Source organism: Epinephelus moara, chromosome 1 (assembly GCF_006386435.1).
Source record: "Epinephelus moara isolate mb chromosome 1, YSFRI_EMoa_1.0, whole genome shotgun sequence".
In the NCBI taxonomy this organism is placed as follows: Eukaryota; Metazoa; Chordata; class Actinopteri; order Perciformes; family Serranidae; genus Epinephelus; species Epinephelus moara.
In genome coordinates, this window is record NC_065506.1 from 24,135,834 (window position 1) to 24,157,447 (window position 21,614).

Genomic DNA, 21,614 nt, shown 5'->3' on the forward strand with positions numbered 1-21,614 from the left:
TTACAGGAAACAAGTGTAGCACAGCCTCATTGCTTTCAGTGTTGTCCTACAACTTGGAAGTTTTTATTTTGTCTTAGTTTGTGTAAGTGAGGGCAACAAGTGACAGGATGGCTCCTCCATAGACTCAGTTTAAAAGAAGCAAAGAGTCTGACTTTGTTCCTCCTGAAAGGTCTTACATAATTTACAAGAAAAACAAATGATACCAGGACTTTTGTCACATTAAAGATGTGATATAGATATAATTTGCCTGCCATTATACCAGAGTGCAGGGTGTCATTCAGAGTTTCACCAATAGATGTCAGATCTATTGTGTTCAGGGATTTACTCATGACTTCAACACATGAGATTGACTGTGCATATCTCACAGCAGACAGTGTCTCTGTTTTTTTATGATTCTTTTTATAATTCTGAGTACTGCTTCTGTGCATTTACACCAGCCCTATTCAACTGGCAGCCTGTGGGCAAATCCTGTTCTGTTACAGATACATTTTTGGGAGTCAGTTCTGTTACAAATAAAAACAATTTTAAACCTGAAGAAAAAAAAATCACATGAGTGACGTACATTTTGCCACAATAAACCAGTTGAGCACTCCTGTGTTTTCAGTAAGAGCCAATCACCACATGCATTATTGATGAGGAAAGCCCTCCTCTGCATGTCCCTGTTGTTGCAAGCTTGCTGATGACTATGGTAAGTTTTGAAAATGTGGTGGCATGTTGTGTTGAGTGAACATACAGTATTGTCCGTCCCCTTGGCCCTGTGCTGTCTGATAATGTGGCCCCCTGAACAAAGTAGTTGATTAGCTCTGATTAAGGCTATCTGAGTAGGAGAAAAGGTCTATGGCAGTTTTTACTGGCAGTAAAAATGATTCACTGTGGGATTTTTTAAAAAGTTAAGAAGGTGACTGGGGTGCCCAGTAGCTCAGTGGTTAGGGCAGGTGTGCCATGTACAAAGGCAGTGTCCTTGATGTAGCGGCCGCAGGTTAGATTCCAGCCTGTGGCCATTTACTGTGTGTCATCCCCTCTCTTATTCCCCCCTTCATGCTTAATCTGTCCCATCAAATAAAGGCAAAAAATAATAATAGAGCGTACAGTTATACAAAAACAAACAAAAAGTGCCATGGGAGAATGTCCTGAACCCCCCGACAGAGGTCCAGGCCGAGGCCCGGGTGTTACAAAATCCTAGAAATGCCCCCTATCTTGCCTCCTCCAAGCATCTCTGGTCTGTGGAAACTAAGGGAAATATATCAATAAACTCCTATTACATTATGGCAAAAACAAACTGTAGACATCATATCTTATATTAACCAAAAAGAGTCATTTTGATGATATTTATTGGCATGAAATCATCATAAAAACGATGAGCAAAATGGACACTGGACAAAAAAATTCACAGTAAAAAGTTTTATTGCTACTTGGCTTAAAGTTAATTTAAAAACAGCTCGTCTGCTCAAAACTAATGATAGCAGCATTTCAAATAAAAATAACGACCGTCTTCCACTCTCAAAGTTCAAGGGGAGTACAATTCTGTCTGATACACAGCAAAAGTGCTCATTGTTAGTCCTGTTCCTAAATAATACATCTTTTAATTATTCAACATAAAACTCAATTTTAGCATTAATCTGCATGCTAGAATAAAAACCTCAAAATATTAGATATGCTCCATTTTGTACAAATAAATCACATTTTGTATGTTCTCTATGCTTTTCTGATGATTTATATTTAGGGCATGCTTTCAACATTAAATACAGCTTTAATTAGTACCTTCAAATAAAGTACTGTGGTGAGTGACAGTTTTTCTGTAGAATACCAATCACTTTAAATTCTGTAGCGGAGAGGGAAATATAAATTTGCATGAAACAATGAAGTACAAAAATAAACATCGGCTTCTTGGCATCGAGAAAAAAAATATTCAAGCATTTCTAGAAAATAATGTACAGAAAGGAACCGTGAGATTAAACAATGGCTACTTTGGTCACATGTTAAACAACTGGAGCATCTTGGATCAGTTTCATTCACCATACCCACGCAGAATTACAGTCAGTCCATTGTTCACACGGGCATGCATACACTTACTGAACGTGTGCACTTAAACTTCATTTTACACGCAAACACAGACATTTTGCAACGTAGTTGTACAGGGAGCTTGTTAAGTTGTGCAGAGAGGAAATGATCCCTTACAGTTAAGAAATGAATCAGCAGTTAAAGAAAACAGACACTGTAGCCTACTCAAATACACACACCCTCTATTATGGTGCACGAAGGGGATTATGAGCATTTCACGACTGGACCCCCTCCACTAAAGAATTAAAGGGAATATCGTACACCAATGCACTGTGCCCTGTGCTCCCTCGTCCTGTAGCTACGCATACAGTTGGCATATGTACACGCACACTGATTAGTCTACTGATGGATCATTGTTATACTTCATGTTGAAAATGTATATCGGACAGGACAGTGAGTATACGGGTTAATCAGGAGACAGACTGTACGACTGTATGAAAAAACTGACCGAGGTGGTTTTGAAGAGCACTAAATGTAGCAGTGCAATGCAGTCCAAACAAAACTACGCTGTGAATGAGCCAAAGGAAGGGACGCACTCAAAAAAATAATCAGAGAAATGCAACTTACACACACAATCCCAATTTACACACATCACACATACACACATCAGTCATAATTCATTTTCAGACACATTGAGAAATAGGATTCTTGTAGATTTAGGTGATGGATGATCTGATACACATGATTTAATATATATACAGTTGACACTTTGCATATTTGTATGAGCGAATTCCCACCATTTTGTTTTAAACCTCAAGCAAAGTTCAGTCTCTCCTCTCCGAACGTGCTCAACAGTTCAGTCCTCCAGCTCGTTTCATATGTGTAATATTAATCACAATCATAATCTGTCTTATAGCTTTTCTAGCTCCTCCTGTGGCAGGTTACACCTGTAGCGCCCATCCATGTTCAGTCCATACAACAGGCATGAGTCCCAGGCGTTTGGCATCTCAGATACTGCACAGTCGGATCAATAAAGTGACTGGAAACAAACTCTTAGCCTCATCATTATAAAATATTGTTCACTATTGTTCATTTTAGAAAAAGTAAAATCCAAAACTTTAGTTTGAATCAGCCTCTGAATTCTAAATAAGCATAATAAGGATAATATCGTCTCGTTGCTGTGGATTATAGTAATTATCATCTTAGTCTATTGTTTTCAAAACATGTAATTATTGTAGAGGGATTTTAAAATCCATTTTCAGGTCTGCCTGTATATTTAGTAATCACTTAGCACAATGTTTCAACCAAATATCAACACTGGCCATGAATATCAAACAACAATAACTGTAATTCCTCATCTTCCGCCAGCAGGGGGCCCAATAATTCATATTTATATCAAGTAAGAGTGATGTTGGCAGATAGTGTTAGAGTAGCTAAGGAGTAGTGGTTAACATATATTATGCTGTTTGTGGTGCTGACGTTGAATTTTAAAGGAACAGTGTGTAAGATTTAGGGGGGATTCAGTGGTGAAGGCTGCAGATTACAACCAGCTGTAATTTCTCTTGGTTAGAATTCCTTCAGTGTTCATTGTTCAGGTTTTTTTTTTTACTAGGGCTGAATTATCCACAGAGGGCTCTTCCTCTCCAAAATAAATGCACCTGGTGATTTAAAGCAGTACAAACACTTTATGAAGCAGTTTCACACTAAAAAGTCAGTGTTTTTCTGACGTACTCATTGCAGAGAGGCTGCTAAAAAAGTGCCAAAAGTGCAGTTCAACAAACAGCCACTTGAGGCTGGCTCTAAAACGTAGTAAATCCCCATAGACACCCATGTTAAAATGCCAAACTTGGGGGGGGGGGGGGTTACATTTTATTAACACCCATTTCTAAGGTTGGGGCCACTTGAGTGACAGGCTGTCTGCAGATAGTGTCCTCAGCTTCCCAGTAAGATCCATCTATCACTCTTCCACAGCTCAAACCTCTTGTCCAAATATGGTCACATCTGGCTCCAAAAAACAAAGATGGCTACAGCCGAAATGCCGAACCTGAGGCTTAAAAATGGCAGTCGACAAACTAATGTGTGATGTTTCTACCTATGTCCATTATTTTTACTATGTAGCTGACATGAATACGAGAAAATGCGGTTGGCTCTATCTAAAATAATGTTTGGTCTGTCTGTTCTGGGCTACTGTAGAAACATGATGGTGCAACATGGCCATCTATGTGGATGAAAACCTGCTCTCTATGTAGATATCAATGGCTCATTCTAAGGTAACGAAAACACAATTCTAAATTTTCAGGTGATTATAAACTAAAGAAAACATATTATATTATATTCCATTTCTGCCAGTATATCCCCCCGAGTCCCACACACTGGACCTTTAAATATTATTCTGTAAAATTAAGACGTATTTGAAAGCAAACAGTAAAACAAGAAATGTTTGTCATATTAAAAACACACCAAAAAGTGAATGTATGTTGTGAATGAATTGCCATTATGTCACTTCATCATCATTTTTGTTGGCTATGTATTCGTAGACAAGAGGTGATATGTTGGACTGAGGGAAGCCACAATAATCCCAGCACGCTATGTTGAACAATATCTCATATATTAAACTCAAATATACATAACTCTGAATATCACTATTTTCTATTATATGTACAAAGTGCTTTTAACCGTGTGAGACAAAAACTTGCAAAGAAAAGATTCAGGCTCACACATCAATTAAGGCTTCATCACTGACTTCTCACTCATTCTTGAGGAGCAAAGAAAGGACAGAGGGGCTGCTTTAATAAACAACAACCCCCGAAGCACAAGACCTCAGTCACAAGCAGAGCATGAGTGGGATGAAACAAAGGGCCTCTCCTTTAAAAAAATACTGAGTAGTGTTTACTTTAAGGCTAAAAGGGAACACTGAAAGGTCCAGCTATGCAACAGCTGTGGAATGCCAGAACTGCACCACTACCAAATTGGAGTGGCAACCAAATATATACAACTAATGTAGTAATCACTGACATGAGCAATTACCCAGCTTTGGCCTTCTTACAACCACAGCAGCCCCGGCAGAGCTGCTTTCTCTTTTGGCACAAGGTGGGGAGGTTCAGGAAGGGGCAAACTGAGGTTTCCAGGGCTCCATAACATTTACCTGATAATTCAAATAATAATGTAGTTTTTACCAAATCACTTTCAGCTGAGATAAATATGACTGGTCCTAAAAATAATTTAAGAAATGATTGAAAGTTGATGATATCAACTGCTGAAGCACTGTATGACTTAAAGGAATACGTCACCCCCCAAGTGACCATGTGTATATCAATTACTCACCCCGTGTCATGCTGAATTTGTGAAGAAAACTTTGTTTTTCTCGCATTGCTCTGGTGAGCGAAGAATCCAAAAATGGAGAAAATTGATGATGAAATGACATCACAGGGGTCCACCTTTAACAACAGCCAAACTGTATCAGAACATCTGTTTATAAACTCACATGACTCATGCAGTATAATCCAAGTGTCATTTATCCAGTCATATGCTCAGTGCCCCCCAAACAGGCAGCCCTTTCTGACGGGGATCTTAACTGGAAGTGAAACTTATATATGCTATCTTTAAAGCCAGACTCCACCAACAAAAACAGCAATTTCTTTTGTTAAGATTATTTTTTTGGACTTTTTGCCTTTAAAGTAATACTTACCTTTCTGGAAATTTTACACTTTTCTTTGTTTAGAATGCTATTAATAAGCTGATGGCACACTAAAATGTAAGTGAATTCCACCAGAGATAAAAACTCATAATTGTATCATTCTCATATGGTTCTAAGAAAACTCCGACCAATTGGCTGAGCATACTTTCTGTCTTCCCGACGCATCCTGTCTGTCTTCCCCACGTGGAGGCCTCCGACTGTAATGTAACACTCTAATGTAACATAGACTGTCACATTATATATGACAACACAGCATTCAGTTGCTAACGGTTAGCCTACTGTTTGTTGCCAGTCACCAGTACTATCTAACGTTAGCGTCGTACGACGTAATGGTGGAGAGGGAAGTAGGCCTTTGGAGGGAGGTGGAGTTGTGGATGTGTCCAAACTAACCTTTCAAAATGTCAAAGAGGCAGTGGTAGACAAGCAACTCCCATGTTCAGTGAGGTAAAATGACTGTTTTTGTCAATGGAATCCGGCTTTGAAGAGAGCATGGATAAGGTTAACTTTCAGTTCAGTTCCGCATCTGAAAGGGCTGTCTGTTTGGGACATACTGAGCATACGATTGTTCAAAGACTTGGAATATACTGCATGAATTGTGTGACAGTTTGTAAACAGATGTTTTCATATAGTTTTGCTGTTGTTAAAAGCGGTCTCCATTTTTGGATTCTTCGTTTACCAGAGGCATGCAAGAAAAAAAAATTTTCTTCACAAATTCAGCACAACATGGGGTGAGTAACTGACAAAGTAACTGACAAAGTTCATGTTGCAGCACCTTACACTGCTCCTGCTGCACTGAAAACCATTTTTTCCATAAACTCTGGAATCTGAACTCTACAGAAGCATTGCCCGTTCAGGAAATGGTATGTATGTGATATGTGGGAGTGAAAAAGAGAAATATATCAAATATAGCAAGGCTTAATTTGTTTCTATATCCCAAATCTCTCTGCGTACTTGTAAAACTGTGGGTTAAACTTTGTGACATCTCATGTGCACAGACCAGATTGTACAAGAAAGTAGGGTTTTGGTTCTGTTCATAATTGGCCAAAATACCACACCCTGAAAGTCATCTGGATGTGTGGGCAGTGTATTGGAGAGCGAAGCTGAAAAAAAGATTGGCTAAGATGTAAGAAATGTCAATAACTGGATCTGCCTGCAGGACATGGATGGATGTTTACATATTTAAAAGGGTAGCAGCCTCCAAAGTTTGGATATACTAAAATGTACAATCTTAGTACCAGTGGACATGTATCATAACATACAGTACATACAAATACTGTATCTATCCTTCATCTCTCGACGGTACACTGTATAATTACTGATTCGCTTTTGTGCCTTGAGTGGTTTGTTCAAATGAAGAATGATGTCCAAACATCCTGGGGTCCAGTGACCATAAACTGACTAAATTTAAATTAAACTTTTATTTCCTATGTAGTTTTTAAGGAGATCATTTGATCATGCACTGTCACAGATTATAGTTATAAGGATTTTTTAACTCTACAACACATCCGCTCTGTACAGTTGAATGACTATGATATTATTTTGGACAGCTATTCAAAATGCATTGCTCTAAATAGCAATAGTTTTCAACCTCGGTGTCAGCAGCTCAAGCACACCACATCAGCTGGCTGCTAGTTTTTGAGTGTGTACTATACTGTATAGAATTAATTTACCCTATATAGAAGATTCTATACATATTGTGTGGGAACGCTAAAAATAAAACCCGACCACAGCATTCCCTGTGATGTAAATGCAGTTATTTTGTCTTCACATCTTCTAGTCCTATGTGCCTTACAAGCATTTATACTGTCTGATTTCCTTTGTAAGCCACAGAAAGAGGAGGAGAGCAGAAGCTGTGCCAGTGCTGGTCTCTTGGAGACACTGTCCCTCCTCCGAATTTAACTAACAAGCTCACATCCCCAAACACAGCCTGGATGTGGGGGAGCTCTAGGCTGAGTCGTCTGCAGTAGGCACTTTTTCAAGTTTCAGTCACAGGGCTTCTCTCCAGGACCTGAGAGACCACGGAGCCCCTGGAGAGGATATTCGACCTCACTGAAAACAATCTCCCGTACACACCCTCTAGATTGCTTGCTTTCCAAATAAAGGGAAATGTTGCTGACATGTTTTAACACATGAGATATCCCATCTCAAGTCAGGCTTTTTTGGTCTGTGATAGGCGGTCCTTTTCACAACGTCTTGTTATGAATTGGGATTTTGGTCGCCTGCATTTTGTTGATACTCAGACCGTGCACAGAAACCCTTTTTTACCTCTCATTAATGGCATAGCATCACTTAGTGACTATCAAGGTCCCACAGGTTTGTCTTGTCCTCACAAAATATCTGAATGGCAACTTGAATTAGAATATCCCCCATGTATGAGAAAAATCTCCTCTTCTTCCCTGGAATGGCACATTCACAGAATTCCAGTCACATGGCGCTGTGCTGTGTCCCCCATCTCTAGAGGGCAGTATCGTAGACTTCCTGCTGAAGGATGGGGGTCGGGCCTGGACCTGGGACCAGGTTGGAGGCAAATGCGGGGGGGTGTGGATGATCCCACACGGGGTCTTTTAAGGAAGGGGGTATGGATGGCAAGGGGGGGGCTGAGACTAGAGGGCTCTGGCCTCTTAGCTGCTCCCTGACTTCCTGCTCCAGACTAGGAGGCACAATGAGCTGGTCCTCAGGGTCCTGCTGTGCTGGGGCAGTGAAGTAGCCAGATTTCTTCTTAGGAGCCTCCAGGGCCACCTCGATGAGATTATGACTGTCCTCAGGGGCTACAACCGAGCCATTGGACAGCTTCTTCCCAAACAGACTCGATGTGGAAGGAGACTTTTTGAGGTCTGTAATCTCTCTCCCACATACAGCCAGTAGGCAGCCGTTCGTAGCAGAAACCACCACGCTGTTCTGTCTGCGCATTTTGCCATTGGGATAGTCAGAGCCTCGCTTTTCAAGGTCCAAGTCTTTGGGGCTCTCAGGGGCCCCTGACCGTAGTTGGAAAGCACAGCAGTGAATGTCTACCTCCACTTCTAACTTGCTGCCATTGGAGATTACACCCTCAAGCGGAGCTTCATCATCACTGTCCAAGCCGTTGTCAGAGTGGTTACTTGAGAATGTAGCAGAGGAGGGCTGCCGCTGAAATAGGCCTGGGTGGGTTCCTGCCACAACTGAGCCTGGCACCATGATCCCACACAGTGTTGTAGCAGGGTGTAGGCTACAGCGTCTCTCTGGACGGGCTGCGGGGCCAGAGGACGGGTGCTCATCTGAAGCGGTGGACCCCGCCTCGCTGCCCACCTCTGAGGCTGATGTCTCACTGTTGAACTCAGAGACAACCCCACTGCTGGATGAAAGAGTGGCTGGGTCACTAGGACCTGGGGTCACGGTCACAGGCACAGGCACAGGGGTGGGAGGGGGACCCCGTGGTTCAGTGGTGGAGACAGGTGGCTCACAGGTGCAGCTGTCCTCACCAATATGCAGGGATACCACTGCAGCCTCGATGTTGTCCTTGCAGCCATAACTCTGAGCGAGTGAACACAGCTTCTTGGCAGCAGCGCGAGGATCCCGCACAGCCTGTACAGTGCACACGGCCTCCTGGTAGGAGACCCGTTCAAACAGCGCTCGATTCCCCAGGATCAAGAACTCATCCTGGGAACAGAGAGGCTCAGTGTGTACCCAGGGCTTTGGAAGCACCCAGGGAGACAGATAAGAGCAGCCCAGCAGGCGAGAGCAGCATGTCACTCCACTCACTTTGTTATCCTATAAAACAGAAGTGCCATTAGAATTGTAGATGAGAGTATAGCCTCATAAAATATGCACCTCTGAATATGAAGCTGCACATTAACACTAGATCAAAAGTTCTACATCATGGCTCAAGTGTAAAAACAGGCATCAAACATACATAGATGCTGTGTGTTACCTCGGTAATGATGGCTTTACTGAGTTTAACCCTCTCCATCTCCTCAGTGCAGTTCTCCAAGCTGTAAACCTTGGAGAGAGGTACAGGTCTCCCATCCCGGCACAGCACTGCCTGGCAGGTACCCACATTGGCCACAGTGAGGCTGAAGTAGCCTCCTGGATCTGAAGGCTCATGGTGAATATAACACAGCAAGGCAGAAGCACCCAGTTTCTGGCCAGCCATTCCTAGTTTCCTGTCCAATACAAAAACAAACAGAGCTGCTGACAAACTCTTTAAGTCAATTATCTGTTTATTTAGTACAAAAAAAGGTATTAATAAAGACTTAAAAAATATCTGTCTAACCTGTGTGAGGTGATGAAAGTGTTGCACATGTACACATTGTCAATACTGGAGTGCTGCAGTTCCTCGCACAGCACATCTCCCATGGTGCACTGCAGCAGTCGAGGCACTTCCTCGTTGCGGTCTCCGTCAAAGATGCCATAACATGCTTCCACACCGTCTCCAAATCGGTCTACAGCCAGCACAGACACACACAACCTGCCCCAAAAAACAGATCCACATTAACAAACAGATGACTCCCACACAGAGGTAAACCTCATACATACTTAAGCATGCGACACATCAGCTCCAGATCAGGGGGTGACATATGATAAAAGACACAGCTGTGTGGGCCCCTGTGGCGGCCATGACCCTGGAGGAGCAGCCAGGCTTGCCGGGGCTCTCAACACTGATGCACTTAACATAGTTACAGATATTAAATCCAATAAAACTGTTAGGCTCTACTGCGCCTGCTACTCTTAAAAAGGTGCATTGACTGCCCTGGTGCCAGTGCTAGGCGCCTGCCAGTGATTCAGATATTGACTCAGTGGTAGACACCTGCTCTGTGCTTGTGCAGCAACACCCAAACACACAGATGTACAGTATATCCAATGCACCAAAGCAACATTTGAAGAGTGATTCTGTGCTTGACAGCAGAGGACCCAAAGTAAAGCTGGCCACTTTATTCAGACTAGAAAGACTGGGGGAAGAGACTGAACTATCTTCATTTGTAAAACAGATCTGGTAAAACTTTACTTGAAGGTATCTACATAAGGGTGACGTGACACTGTCATAACTATGACATGACACTGTCATGAACCTGTCATAAACATTATGTACATGTCATAAACGTTTATGACTGCTGTCATTAAGTTTCATTCGGTTTTTGTAATGACAAGTTGACATTGTTTGGGTTGTTTTGATTATGACAACTTGACATTAATTAAAGTGACATTACCAGAAGGTGTCTTTGTCATGACAAGTTGACTTTAAATTTGTTTGGGATGTCCTTATAATGACAACTTGACATTAACCAGGATAGGTAGGTAGGTAGGTAGGTAGGTTTATTTGACAACAATTAAAAAACATACATGAGTAACTGCAGATGAGTTTCACATACATTAATTAAAAATCGTCGAGGATTAAAATACACAATAAAGCCCAAAGGCTTATTTCCATTGTGGTCCTCGATGACATTACCAGAAGATGTCTTTGTCATAACAACTTGACATTAACAAGAAGTGCACCTCTTTTTGTGTTTATGACAAGATGACATAATGATTATTATTGTCATGACAAACACATCTTCTGGTAATGTCATCCTGGTCAATGTCAAGTTGTCATAATAAGGACATCCCAAACAAATTTAATGTCAACTTGTCATGACAAAGACAACTTCTGGTAATGTCACTTTGATTAATGTCAAGTTGTCATAATCAAGACAACCCAAACAATGTCAACTTGTCAACAATGACACTTAATGACAGCAGTCATAAATGTTTATGACATGTACATAATGTTTATGACATGTTCATGACAGTGTCATGTCACCCTTATGTAGATACCTTCAAGTAAAGTGTTACCACAGATTTTTTACACAGTGAATACTTTACATGCTCACTAATATTCCACTATTATTCCAAATATGACAATATTCCAAATTTGATACTAATCATGTAAAAAGCATTTCTGTTTGGATATCTGAATCAGGCCTTTTTCAGAATTTTAAATTTTCTGATTAAGATGTGGATATGCTGGTATTATTCAGGCTTTAGGAGCGTTATTTGGGCATGTATAAAGCAAATGTGGAATATGTGTCTCAATTGGGGTTTGTACTGAAGTTTGCGGCTCACGGCGTCCTGCCTGTTTACAGTCAGCTCTGTTTGCTGTCCTGGATGCATTTTACACAAACCAACTAGCCAACAGTTTGCAAAGCTGAGAGAGATGCATGCCCAGAAGAAAAGTCCACATTTCTGATCGGCAGGAGAAACACACCTACTTTTAAACATCACGAAACACTTCGATATCAACAAGTTTTTGGATATGTGCCAATATTGCAACAACAATCTTTTCAAAGTGGCTGAGGGAATGAAAGAGGGAGGCTATGTTTGCATGGTTGAACATGTCTGCCACCAGTGGAAAACTGAAAAAATCCTATTTTGATGCAACAAAGAAAAATGGCACTTGACACTTTTCCATATTTTGACATGATAAATGTTAGGGCATATTAATCGAAGTATGCGTGGCTGCATGTAAACTGGCTATGAGTGGAATATTTATTGTCATTAGCCCTGTTAACAGCTTAGTCGGAATATTGTCTTATAAGATAAGATAAGAGCAAGGGAACATTGTGTGCATGTAAACGTAGTCAGTGAGTACTTGTGTAGTCATTTGATTTACAAGTTTGGCGATTCAGATAGATACAGTTTGCAGCTGACAAAAATTAAGCTATTTATTTTCACAAATGAACATAGAAAACACACAGAAACACAAAGCAGCACTCACTTGTTCCTTTGGCCGCTCATTTCAGAGTAACCGTGTTTCCATGGAGTGGAGGCACTCTGTGAGTCTCCTGCTGTCGTGGAGGCTTTCTGGTCTAATTTCAGGGTGGTGATGTGACTAAAAAAAGAGGAGAAATACAGTAGAAGGAATTGCAGAAGGAGGTATACATATATGCGTCAGTTCCTCACACAGCTATGTTATATTCATATAGGTTTCACACATAAGAATGATGCCATATCCCTCCAGTATCCAGTAACTACAGAATCTAAAGCCAAGGTGTTGGTGCTTATATTTCATGCTTGACAAATTTCTGTGAGTTACCTGTAATTATTTTTGACTGCTCTGGGTTTAATGACTCACCTGAAGAGGTTGAGAGTTTTGTGTTCCAGGATCAAGCTGCTGTTGCCTGTCAGGTCCAGCTCTTGCAGAGTGGCAGGCAGCGAGTCGGGCAGCTGGATCTCAGTCAACTCATTACAGCTCAGATCGACAAGCTACAAATGTACAAAACACACATGAGCTGACACAGGCTGAGCATAATCACACACACACTGGTCAGGCAAATAAAACCAGAACAAGTCTGACCTTGATCTCGGGCAGGTTGAGGATCTCTGGGAAGACAGTAATGTGGTTGGAGTGTGCAATGAGGGTGTGCAGTCTCTTACAGCTGGACACAGTGGAGGGGATCGTCTTTAGCTTGTTGCCACTTAGATTTAGCTCCTCCAGCAGCTCCAGCTTACTCAGCTTACTAGAGACCCAAACAAAAAAATTCCAGTGAGCTAATCAAATCGACTACAAATTATAATGAACACTGATGGACAGGAAGGCAAATGTAACACACCTGGCAGGGAAGGAGAGCAACTGGTTGTAGGCGATGTGAAGGACCCGCAGGTTCTGGTGTCCAACCAACAGAGCACCGCAGTTCTCATTCAGGATGTTCCCCGTCAGGTAGAGCTCCTGCAGCGTGCTGAGGCTCTCCTCTGATGGGCTGCTGGGAGGAATACTTTCCAATGCATTGGCTGACACATTTAAGTATTTTAGGCTGTGAGGGAAGACAAGTTAAAAAACAGATACATTAGTTTAAAAAAGTGTATGCAGATATCCACCCTGCCAATTACTGCATCCAATGACACCCAATCCTGCCCATTTACAGTGGATTTTAAGAAGCTGAAGCTAATTTTCTGAGCAGAAAGTTTTGTCGTTACGGCTGATATTTATGTCCAAAATACTTAAGAGTTTCATAGACTCCTCTAGGGTTCGGGAAAATATTACATATTTTGTACAAAATAGTACCAAATAAAACAAATAATGTTATCAAATGTAACTTTTTCTATACAATTTAGGAGGCCTTTCCCTCCCCATGCCCTTTCCACTATAGAATGTATACAAACAGCAAACATTTTAGGTCAGAAATTGAAAGTCCACCTATTTCTGTCTGCCGACATGACATTTGATCACAATGTCACTATTACTGTAACAAAGTGAATCATGAAGAAAAAATGCAAATACAATTTGACTGAAAGCTGGAGTAATCAAGTTTTGTCCCCCCCCGAGCAGTGAAGAGTAATTACACAAACACTGTCATGTTCGCTTATGACGTATGCCTGCAGGTGAGCTCGCTTTATCTCCCTGCCCCCAGGTGTGCTCTCTTCAAGTCTTATTTTGACTTTTATCCTCACTCTGAACACAGAGTAAGCATCCACTCTAGAAACTTTTCTTGGATGTTTCATAGGATTTTCCACCATGCTACTAGCTGCTGCTCCATCACTACGGTCTCTCCCCTCTTCCTGCCCCATTTAGCTCTGGCTGGTTGACATAAAACTCATCATTTCCCCTGCGGCAGCGCAGGAAAGTCACCACAGACACCCGACAACACGACTCTGGCATACTGCAACACACAGAGAGCTTTCCCTGGCGGCGATAAGTTTGATCGGCATTGTGTAAGGTTGTTTGGAAAGGGCTTGAATTTAATAGACATTAATTTAAATGTGAAAGTTATTTACATATAAGTAAGTATGCACATAAATACTTCATTATCTTGTCTTTGTGCTTTAATTTTGTCTGAAGTACTTCAGGACATTTCTTAAGAGCAGGCAGTGGGGGTTCATTTAAATATTTACTGGAGAGCTTACAAACTACAACCTCTAATTTACATATCAGTAAGCAAAGGGTATTTCCAATTAAGATGAGATTCAGTAGTATGTAGCAGCATGATTAACATTACATCATTCCAACAACAGCTGCAGAAATGTACCATATTGGTAGCACTATAACAATGTGATGTGCAAGTGTTAAAGTGCAGGCCAGCTATTATGTACAGAATACAGGACATGTTGTGATGTAAATGCAAGAATAATTGTAGGTTGTTGAATTGTGGGTTTAATGTTGATTATTTTTCCCCCTCTCATTTCCACCCTTATTCTTATTGAACCGAAGACGATACCTTTGAACAAAACTGTTAATTCATCCCTGCAAGTGGAGCATTGATTTATATGCTGTTGAACCTGCACTGAGAGGAGGGACAGTAATTTGAGCTCCACTGATTCTTATGTAATTGATGTTGTTAAGTCATTGTCTGTGCGTATCACATACTGAACAGTAATAAAACCTGTCCTTGTGACACATGAGGGAGTGAACCTTGTCACGCTGTTGTTTTAAAACAGAGTCCAAAGTGATTAAAGTGCAATGATACCTCTCTGCAAGCCACAAACATTACAAGAAGGCTGACACCTCACTGGCTTTGTGGCTTACTGGAATTCTGCGTGTCTGTGAATGTGAATAGTGTTAATTATCAACTTAGTTTCTGTAGTCATATATTGTTTCTGTCAGTCCTGAGTGTAACTTTTTTCCTTTGTAAGCTGTGCAGCTTTTAGACAACATATCAGGAAACCCATCATGCATCAAGCAGTCACTGCCATTACGTCTCAGCCTTTGAGACAGTAAAGTACATTAGGCCATTTGAACTGCTAATGGGTGTTAAGTGATTTACCACACAGGAAACAGGAGAGCAAATTAAGCTCCAGTTACGTTTTGGAATGCTCCACTGATCTTTACCACAATCCCTACATAGAGTCAAGAAAAGAAAATATGAGCTGAAAACTGTAGTGCAACCACACTGCAGGGTTCAATGCAGGAAAACCGGCTGCTAAAGGACACAAGTGAAAGCATAAACAGTCTTGAGGACAGAATGACAAAGGAAACAGGAAGATCTGTAGAGAAGAGACTCACTTTAAGGCCTTGTAAAACAGACTCTCAGGGAGCTCGGCTAGCTTGTTGTGCTGGAGGTCTAGGGCTTCCAGAGGGATGTGGTCAAGTAGGTCAGGCACTCTCTGCAAATGATTGTTCCCCGCCAGCAGCTTTCTCAAACTCAAGCTGTTGAGCAGTCTGTCGGAGGCCAGAAGAGACATTAGAGAGCCAGATTAGGACAAGGAAAAAAGAACAGACCAACAAAAAGGCAACAAACCAAAGAACATCGTCTCCCTGTGCAGACTACTGACTGGGGGGGGGGGGGGGGGGGTTGTGAGGAACAGCAACCCATGCTAACTAATCCACCAATGACCTTTTCAGCTTGGCTGCCTGAACAGACCAGCACAGCGGCTTTTTATTCTCTCCTGAAACATCACAGAAGTCATGAGTGGGTACAGTGGATGGAAGAATATTATCTCATTTGCAAAAGCTTTTCTGACGTCTCATTCAAATGCAAATGCCTGTGTAGAGTGTTGAGGGCTGGCAGTGAGTGATGGTGACTCTGAGCCAAGCACTATAGGAAGGCAATATTTTACAGTTGCAACAAAAAGACACAGATATTGACTTTTACAGAGACGAATACCAGCTGTTATTGGTGCCTTGTTCTTTCCATGGTTCCAATGGTTCCACTACCATAACAAATGCTTAAGATGGACATTATGTAAAGCAGTTTGGCAACAGAGTGAGCATTTAAAAGGCATGACTGTGTGTAATGTGACACCTGATCTTCTAATTCTGGACACAAATGTTTATTACATGAGGCTGAATACATTCAAATTCAAAATAAACCATAACGTTTCAGCAGGAAGGGTTCAGGATTAGTGACAGAATAAGGTCACTAACCTGGAAGGAAGCTCAGACAGGAGGTTGTGCGTGACGTCCAGCATCTCAATTTTTCTGCAGTCACACACCCAGTCCGGAAGGTACTCCAAAAGGTTCCTGTCTCAACACACACACAGTCACACACGGAAAGACACACACGCAAACACTCAAACTGAGCGGAGTTGGCATTTTGCTTTTAATAGTACAAATGAGTAAACAGTTTTGAGACAGTGGTAAACAAGAGGCCAAAATAATATCCCCCAGGGTTATTCAAGCACACAAATGATCTCTATCTGCTTTTTAATAAAAACAGCTAGTGTCCGCAATCAGTACTGGAGGTTGACTGGAAAAAGGACATTTTACAGATGTTTTTTAAACTGGCAGGTGTTCAGAAACATAAGCTTATATTCACCCCTGATATACCGTGATGTTTACTGTGCATAATCAGGCTTACAGCCAGCAGGTTATGAACATGCATCACAACAATTAAGGAGAGCAAAATTTAAAGAAAACTGTCAAGGGTGTGTGAGGTTCACTACCTTAAAATACATTTTTTTTTAAACTCTCAAATCTTTCACTGATGCAGCCTGAAAGGCACATACGTATCCATGCTGGCTAAGTCAATCGTTTTTAATAATAGTATTAAAAACTATGTACATCTTTACTTATACATGCATACAACTGAATAGATTCCACAGTGTTTGCTTTTGTTGGGTAGTGAATATTCAATTCAGTTACTTCATTTACACCTCCATTAAGCACTGCACAACTAGATTAATGAGCATTAAGATAAAGATACTATTTTTAGACATCAGAGCCTCTGTTAAAAAAATCAGTGAACACAGAGACCACAGCCACTTCTTATTCCCAGCCAGAACTCACTGTGATAGGTCCATGTGTGTCAGCTGGTTAGGGACTGGATAGATGTTGACTGTCGCAAGGCCTGTGGGCAGATAAAAGCAGCAATCAGCAGCTAAACATCTGGTCCATTCATATATGTGTCCATATAATGAATGTATCACAGTAAGGAGGGCCTGACCATACAGACAAACAGCCAGTGAGGCGATAATATCAGCGCTCTGTGTTACTCACGGTTGCTGCTGGCATGAAGCATGCGCAGTGTGAAACCGCTGAGCGTGAGTGTCCCCAGCTGGTTGCGCTGGCAGTGCAGAGTCTCCAGGTTGCAGACGGAGCTCAGGTCTAGTGAGCCCAAGCAATTGTCCCGTAAGTCCAGCTGGGTCACCTGGCTCACTGCCTCTAGACTCTCACTTTTCACCCAGCGCAGCCCGTTCAAACTGCAGTTAACAGGGAACACAAGAGATGAAATATTACTGGTTATCCCTTCTGGAGCAGAGGAGGAAGTCTTGATGAAGTGTTAAAAGGGACCTATTGTGCTTTTCCTTATTTTCTGTCATATATAAATATACATATATTGTTACAATGTCATTTCTTATATTCCTGCTGGAACATGTCTGAATGTGTTTAAATTCCTATATTGGTGATTTTTCACAATAAAAAGTGCTGCTATTCTCCGTCACAGTCATTACCAGCTAAAATTAAGGTGCAGAGACACAGAAATATGGAAGACCCAGAGATGCTGACTACTGAGAACAGACTGGGCTTTTCTTAGAGGGGAGCTTAAAGAGACAGGTGCTAAAACAGAGAGTTTCAGAAAGAGGGTGAACAGGTGTTCCAGCACAGACAGTATGAGGAAATAAAGTGTTTTGTTTTTTGTTTTTTACTTTAAAGCATGTAAATGTGTCGTACTTTCCCAAATTAAAATAGCAGTAGTGTGGTATTTAGGATTTTTGCCTGATTAGCCAACAATTTTTTTCAAAATATTCCAGCAGTGGCTATTTTAGACCACAGTGACAGATCATCAGCAAACGTTGTCATGAGAATGTCACAACATTTGTTAAATATAGGAATGATTAACAGTAATAAACATGTGTCCTCTAAATTTTCCACTGTGGAACATGTCAGTGCTGTTTCACATTTGGCCAAAATAAGCAATAGTATGGTAATTTCCTTAAGTCTTGTATTGTGGGGGGCATGCGAAAAATTAACAACCTTTTTAGCCATCTTTTAGGTCAATCAATTTTTGGACTGGGGGAACTTTTTCATAGGTCTAACAATCTAGTCCTAAGAATCCCCCTTTTTGTTGTGTCTGCACCGTAAGAACTAGGTATGATCGCAGTTCTTGGAACACTGTTTTGAGGGACTTTTTTCGGTCCACTGTCACTGTAGGTACTCTCCCAGCTCAAGGGGAACCATGAGTGACTAAAGTGTACAGTGACTGGGCCAACAGTAACAATTGCCATTTTCAAAAACCCCTTAGCCTTGTACACAACAGACAACTCAAAACGCAAACAACAGCTCGAAACAAGGCGAAAACACGGACAAATAGACAAACAATGAGGTCCAGGCTTTACTAAGCATATATGTAATGGTGGAAATACGACGTCACTTGGGCTTGTCAAAGCTCTGGCCGGCTTACAACACGCCACTTCAGCATTCCTTTTGGCAGTGCGAATGCAAACAGAAAAAAGCCCTTGAAGGTATGTAGTTCCCAGAGCAGTTTAGTTCAAAATGCCTCGTTTGAATTTTAAGAAAATAGATTAAAAACATTTAAGACACATCAATCACCCAGGTTTAATTAAAAATCTAACACTGACTTCTAAGATACTGTGTTTGTTGGAAAACAAACTGGAACCACTCCATTGTCTCGCCCTTTGTTTCACTGGGGGAAAACCTCTATTAACTTTCCTGTCAGATTTGTCTAAACTTGTTTAACTTCCAACCTATGAAAATGATTTGGACAATAATGAGTAAGGAAATTCTGAGTTCATGACTGTCAGGAAAGGCGCTGTGCTGAGATCCAGGCCCTCCATCCATGACCCCATCCATCCTGTTAATAAACAACAACTCCTCTTTTATGAGAGCTGCCAGCTCACTAATCCACCACAGATGCACCTTGCCCTTATAAATATAGTCTGCCATTGCCAAACCGCAACTTAACTCCCAAGGTTAAATTATTAGCTGGCTGTGGGTGGAGCAGCGGTTGCTGGTTTGATCCTCAGACTGGGAGGAAAAATCAATAGGTCGAGCTTTCCCTCATTACCCACAATAGAGGTCCCCTTGAGCAAGACACTTAGTCCCCTACTGTTCCTTTGGAGCTGCTAAGAGGCCAAAAAATATCTGCAACTGTAGTTCTAGGTAGCTCCCAGGTGTGAGGAAAGGCAAAGCAGAAAAAAGATCATTTGTATTCAGCAAACCTGGCGTCTAAAAATAAATGTTTAATGAAAAAAAGGTGAGGCTTAGAGGAGGGGTGAGGAAGGGAGGAATGGCTGAGGTTAAGACTAGTGTTTGTGTCATTTATTTTTCTTTCAATGCCAGAGGGAGGAAAAAAAGTTACTTATATTAACTAAATAACTTAAAGTGTATGGGGGGTCCCCTTCACATTACAATTTCCATATTGATCCAACAGAGAAAAAAGAGAGTGAAGAGACTGAGGAAGTGCAGAGGCAGAGAGCTGTTTATTCCCTGGCTGGCCTCTTACCGGAGGTCGATGTTTTTCAGGTGGCTCATTTTGGCCAGAGTACACAACTCCAGACTTTCCACTCTGTTCCCAGCCATAGCCAGCTTGTCCACTGCACTCAACCTCTCCAGCACAGCAGGGATGTGAGAGAAGTTGTTGAAGGAGAGCCCTAGGCTGTTGAGCTGGGACAGGCCACCCAGCTCTTCAGGCAGGGAGCTGAGGTGGTTTCCATCCAAAGAAAGCGTCTGCAGGCTACAAGATAGAGAGGAGAAAACAGTCCCGTTTTATTCTCTCGAATATAATAGAACTAGATGGCACTCAGCTTGTGGTACTTAAAGCACCCCCCCCCCCCAAAAAAATTTAAAAACTCAACAGCAATGTCTCTTTCCAGAAGTCATGACCCGGTTACTCAAAATAATCCACAGACCTTGTTGTGAGCAGTTTCATGTAGGAACTATTTTCATTCCACCAAACCATACCTGCCAACCATATCACCACACAGACAACAGCATGTCTCTACGGCTAGTTCTCCTAGCACTTCTGAAGAAGCTTACGTTACAGCTCAGCCGAGGACTACGCCATTAATGTTTAGATTTCACCGTATTATGTGCACAAGCTCCTCCATGAGTAGACGGACGTTTCCTTCTGCACTGTTATGGGGTTGGTGGGTGTAGTGCAGTAGAAAGAAAATAGTTACTACATGAAAATGCTCACATTAAGGTCTGTGGAATTTTTCTCCTTTATGCACTTTGAGCACCACAAGCCAAGCGCCATTTAGTACCATTGTATTCGAGAAAAAGCAGACATCTCTCTGGTTGATATCTCCAACACTGCAACTCACACCAAAACAATCTAGATAAATAGCTCTACAAGTAAAGAGAGAACAGAAATTCACAGTGTGGTTGTCTTTTGGATTTACTACTAACAGAAAAACTTGGCGTACTTTTCATGTGCTGCTCATGTGGTTCAAATAGAATTGTGTGCACTGTTTGTTCATATCCTAAGTAATGTATTCATGTACTGTGTGTATTGTTTGTACGTAGTGTATGTACATGTGTGTCACTGTGTCACACCTTTGAAGGTTGCCTATCTGCACAGGGACGGTGTGGAGACTGTTACAGGAGAGGTTGAGCTCAGTCAGAGTGAGGATCTCACACACACATTCGGGGAACACACCCAGACGATTGTGAGACAAGTTCAGGCTCTTCAGCTGAGAAAACCTAAAGAAAGAGAAAACAGCATGGAGGAAAAAATTGCCAACCACACTCATTTTGACACCTGCCCAGTTAATTTGCACATATATGATAACAGAAGTGCTGTAACTTTGAGTGAACACCAACATAGTGGGATGTACCTGGATGTGTCTGACATCACTTTACGATGACCTAAAACTGATCCAGTCCTGCACTGTGCAGAGGGTGAGTAACAAAAGTGATCAGAAATGAAAATGACTGCATTTTTAACATCTAAATCAGCTAATGTTATAAGGCCTAATAAGCCACCAAATTGTTTTTTATTGTGGCTGCCTATGACACAACCTTTGACCCCTAAAGTCACATCCAGCCAAATAACGGGACATCACTGAT

At 41.5% G+C, this 21,614-nt stretch overlaps 1 protein-coding gene across 2 annotated transcripts in view; it reads right to left on the bottom strand.

The window, feature by feature from the left end:
- Positions 1–1,386: 1,386 nt before the first annotated feature.
- The window catches only part of phlpp2 (PH domain and leucine rich repeat protein phosphatase 2), a 50,712-nt gene continuing 30,484 nt past the window's right edge, over positions 1,387–21,614 (bottom strand). For both annotated transcript variants that reach the window (XM_050047975.1, XM_050047966.1), the window contains exons 7-19: positions 21,102–21,248; positions 20,050–20,280; positions 17,583–17,785; positions 17,373–17,433; positions 16,512–16,607; positions 15,651–15,806; positions 13,264–13,464; positions 13,008–13,170; positions 12,786–12,916; positions 12,429–12,542; positions 9,948–10,142; positions 9,606–9,837; positions 1,387–9,445 (exon numbers count right to left, since the gene is read on the bottom strand). In XM_050047975.1, coding sequence (XP_049903932.1) covers positions 8,153–9,445; positions 9,606–9,837; positions 9,948–10,142; positions 12,429–12,542; positions 12,786–12,916; positions 13,008–13,170; positions 13,264–13,464; positions 15,651–15,806; positions 16,512–16,607; positions 17,373–17,433; positions 17,583–17,785; positions 20,050–20,280; positions 21,102–21,248 — 3,223 coding nt within the window. In that variant the 3' untranslated portion in view covers positions 1,387–8,152. The remainder of the gene's footprint in view (positions 9,446–9,605; positions 9,838–9,947; positions 10,143–12,428; positions 12,543–12,785; positions 12,917–13,007; positions 13,171–13,263; positions 13,465–15,650; positions 15,807–16,511; positions 16,608–17,372; positions 17,434–17,582; positions 17,786–20,049; positions 20,281–21,101; positions 21,249–21,614) is intronic.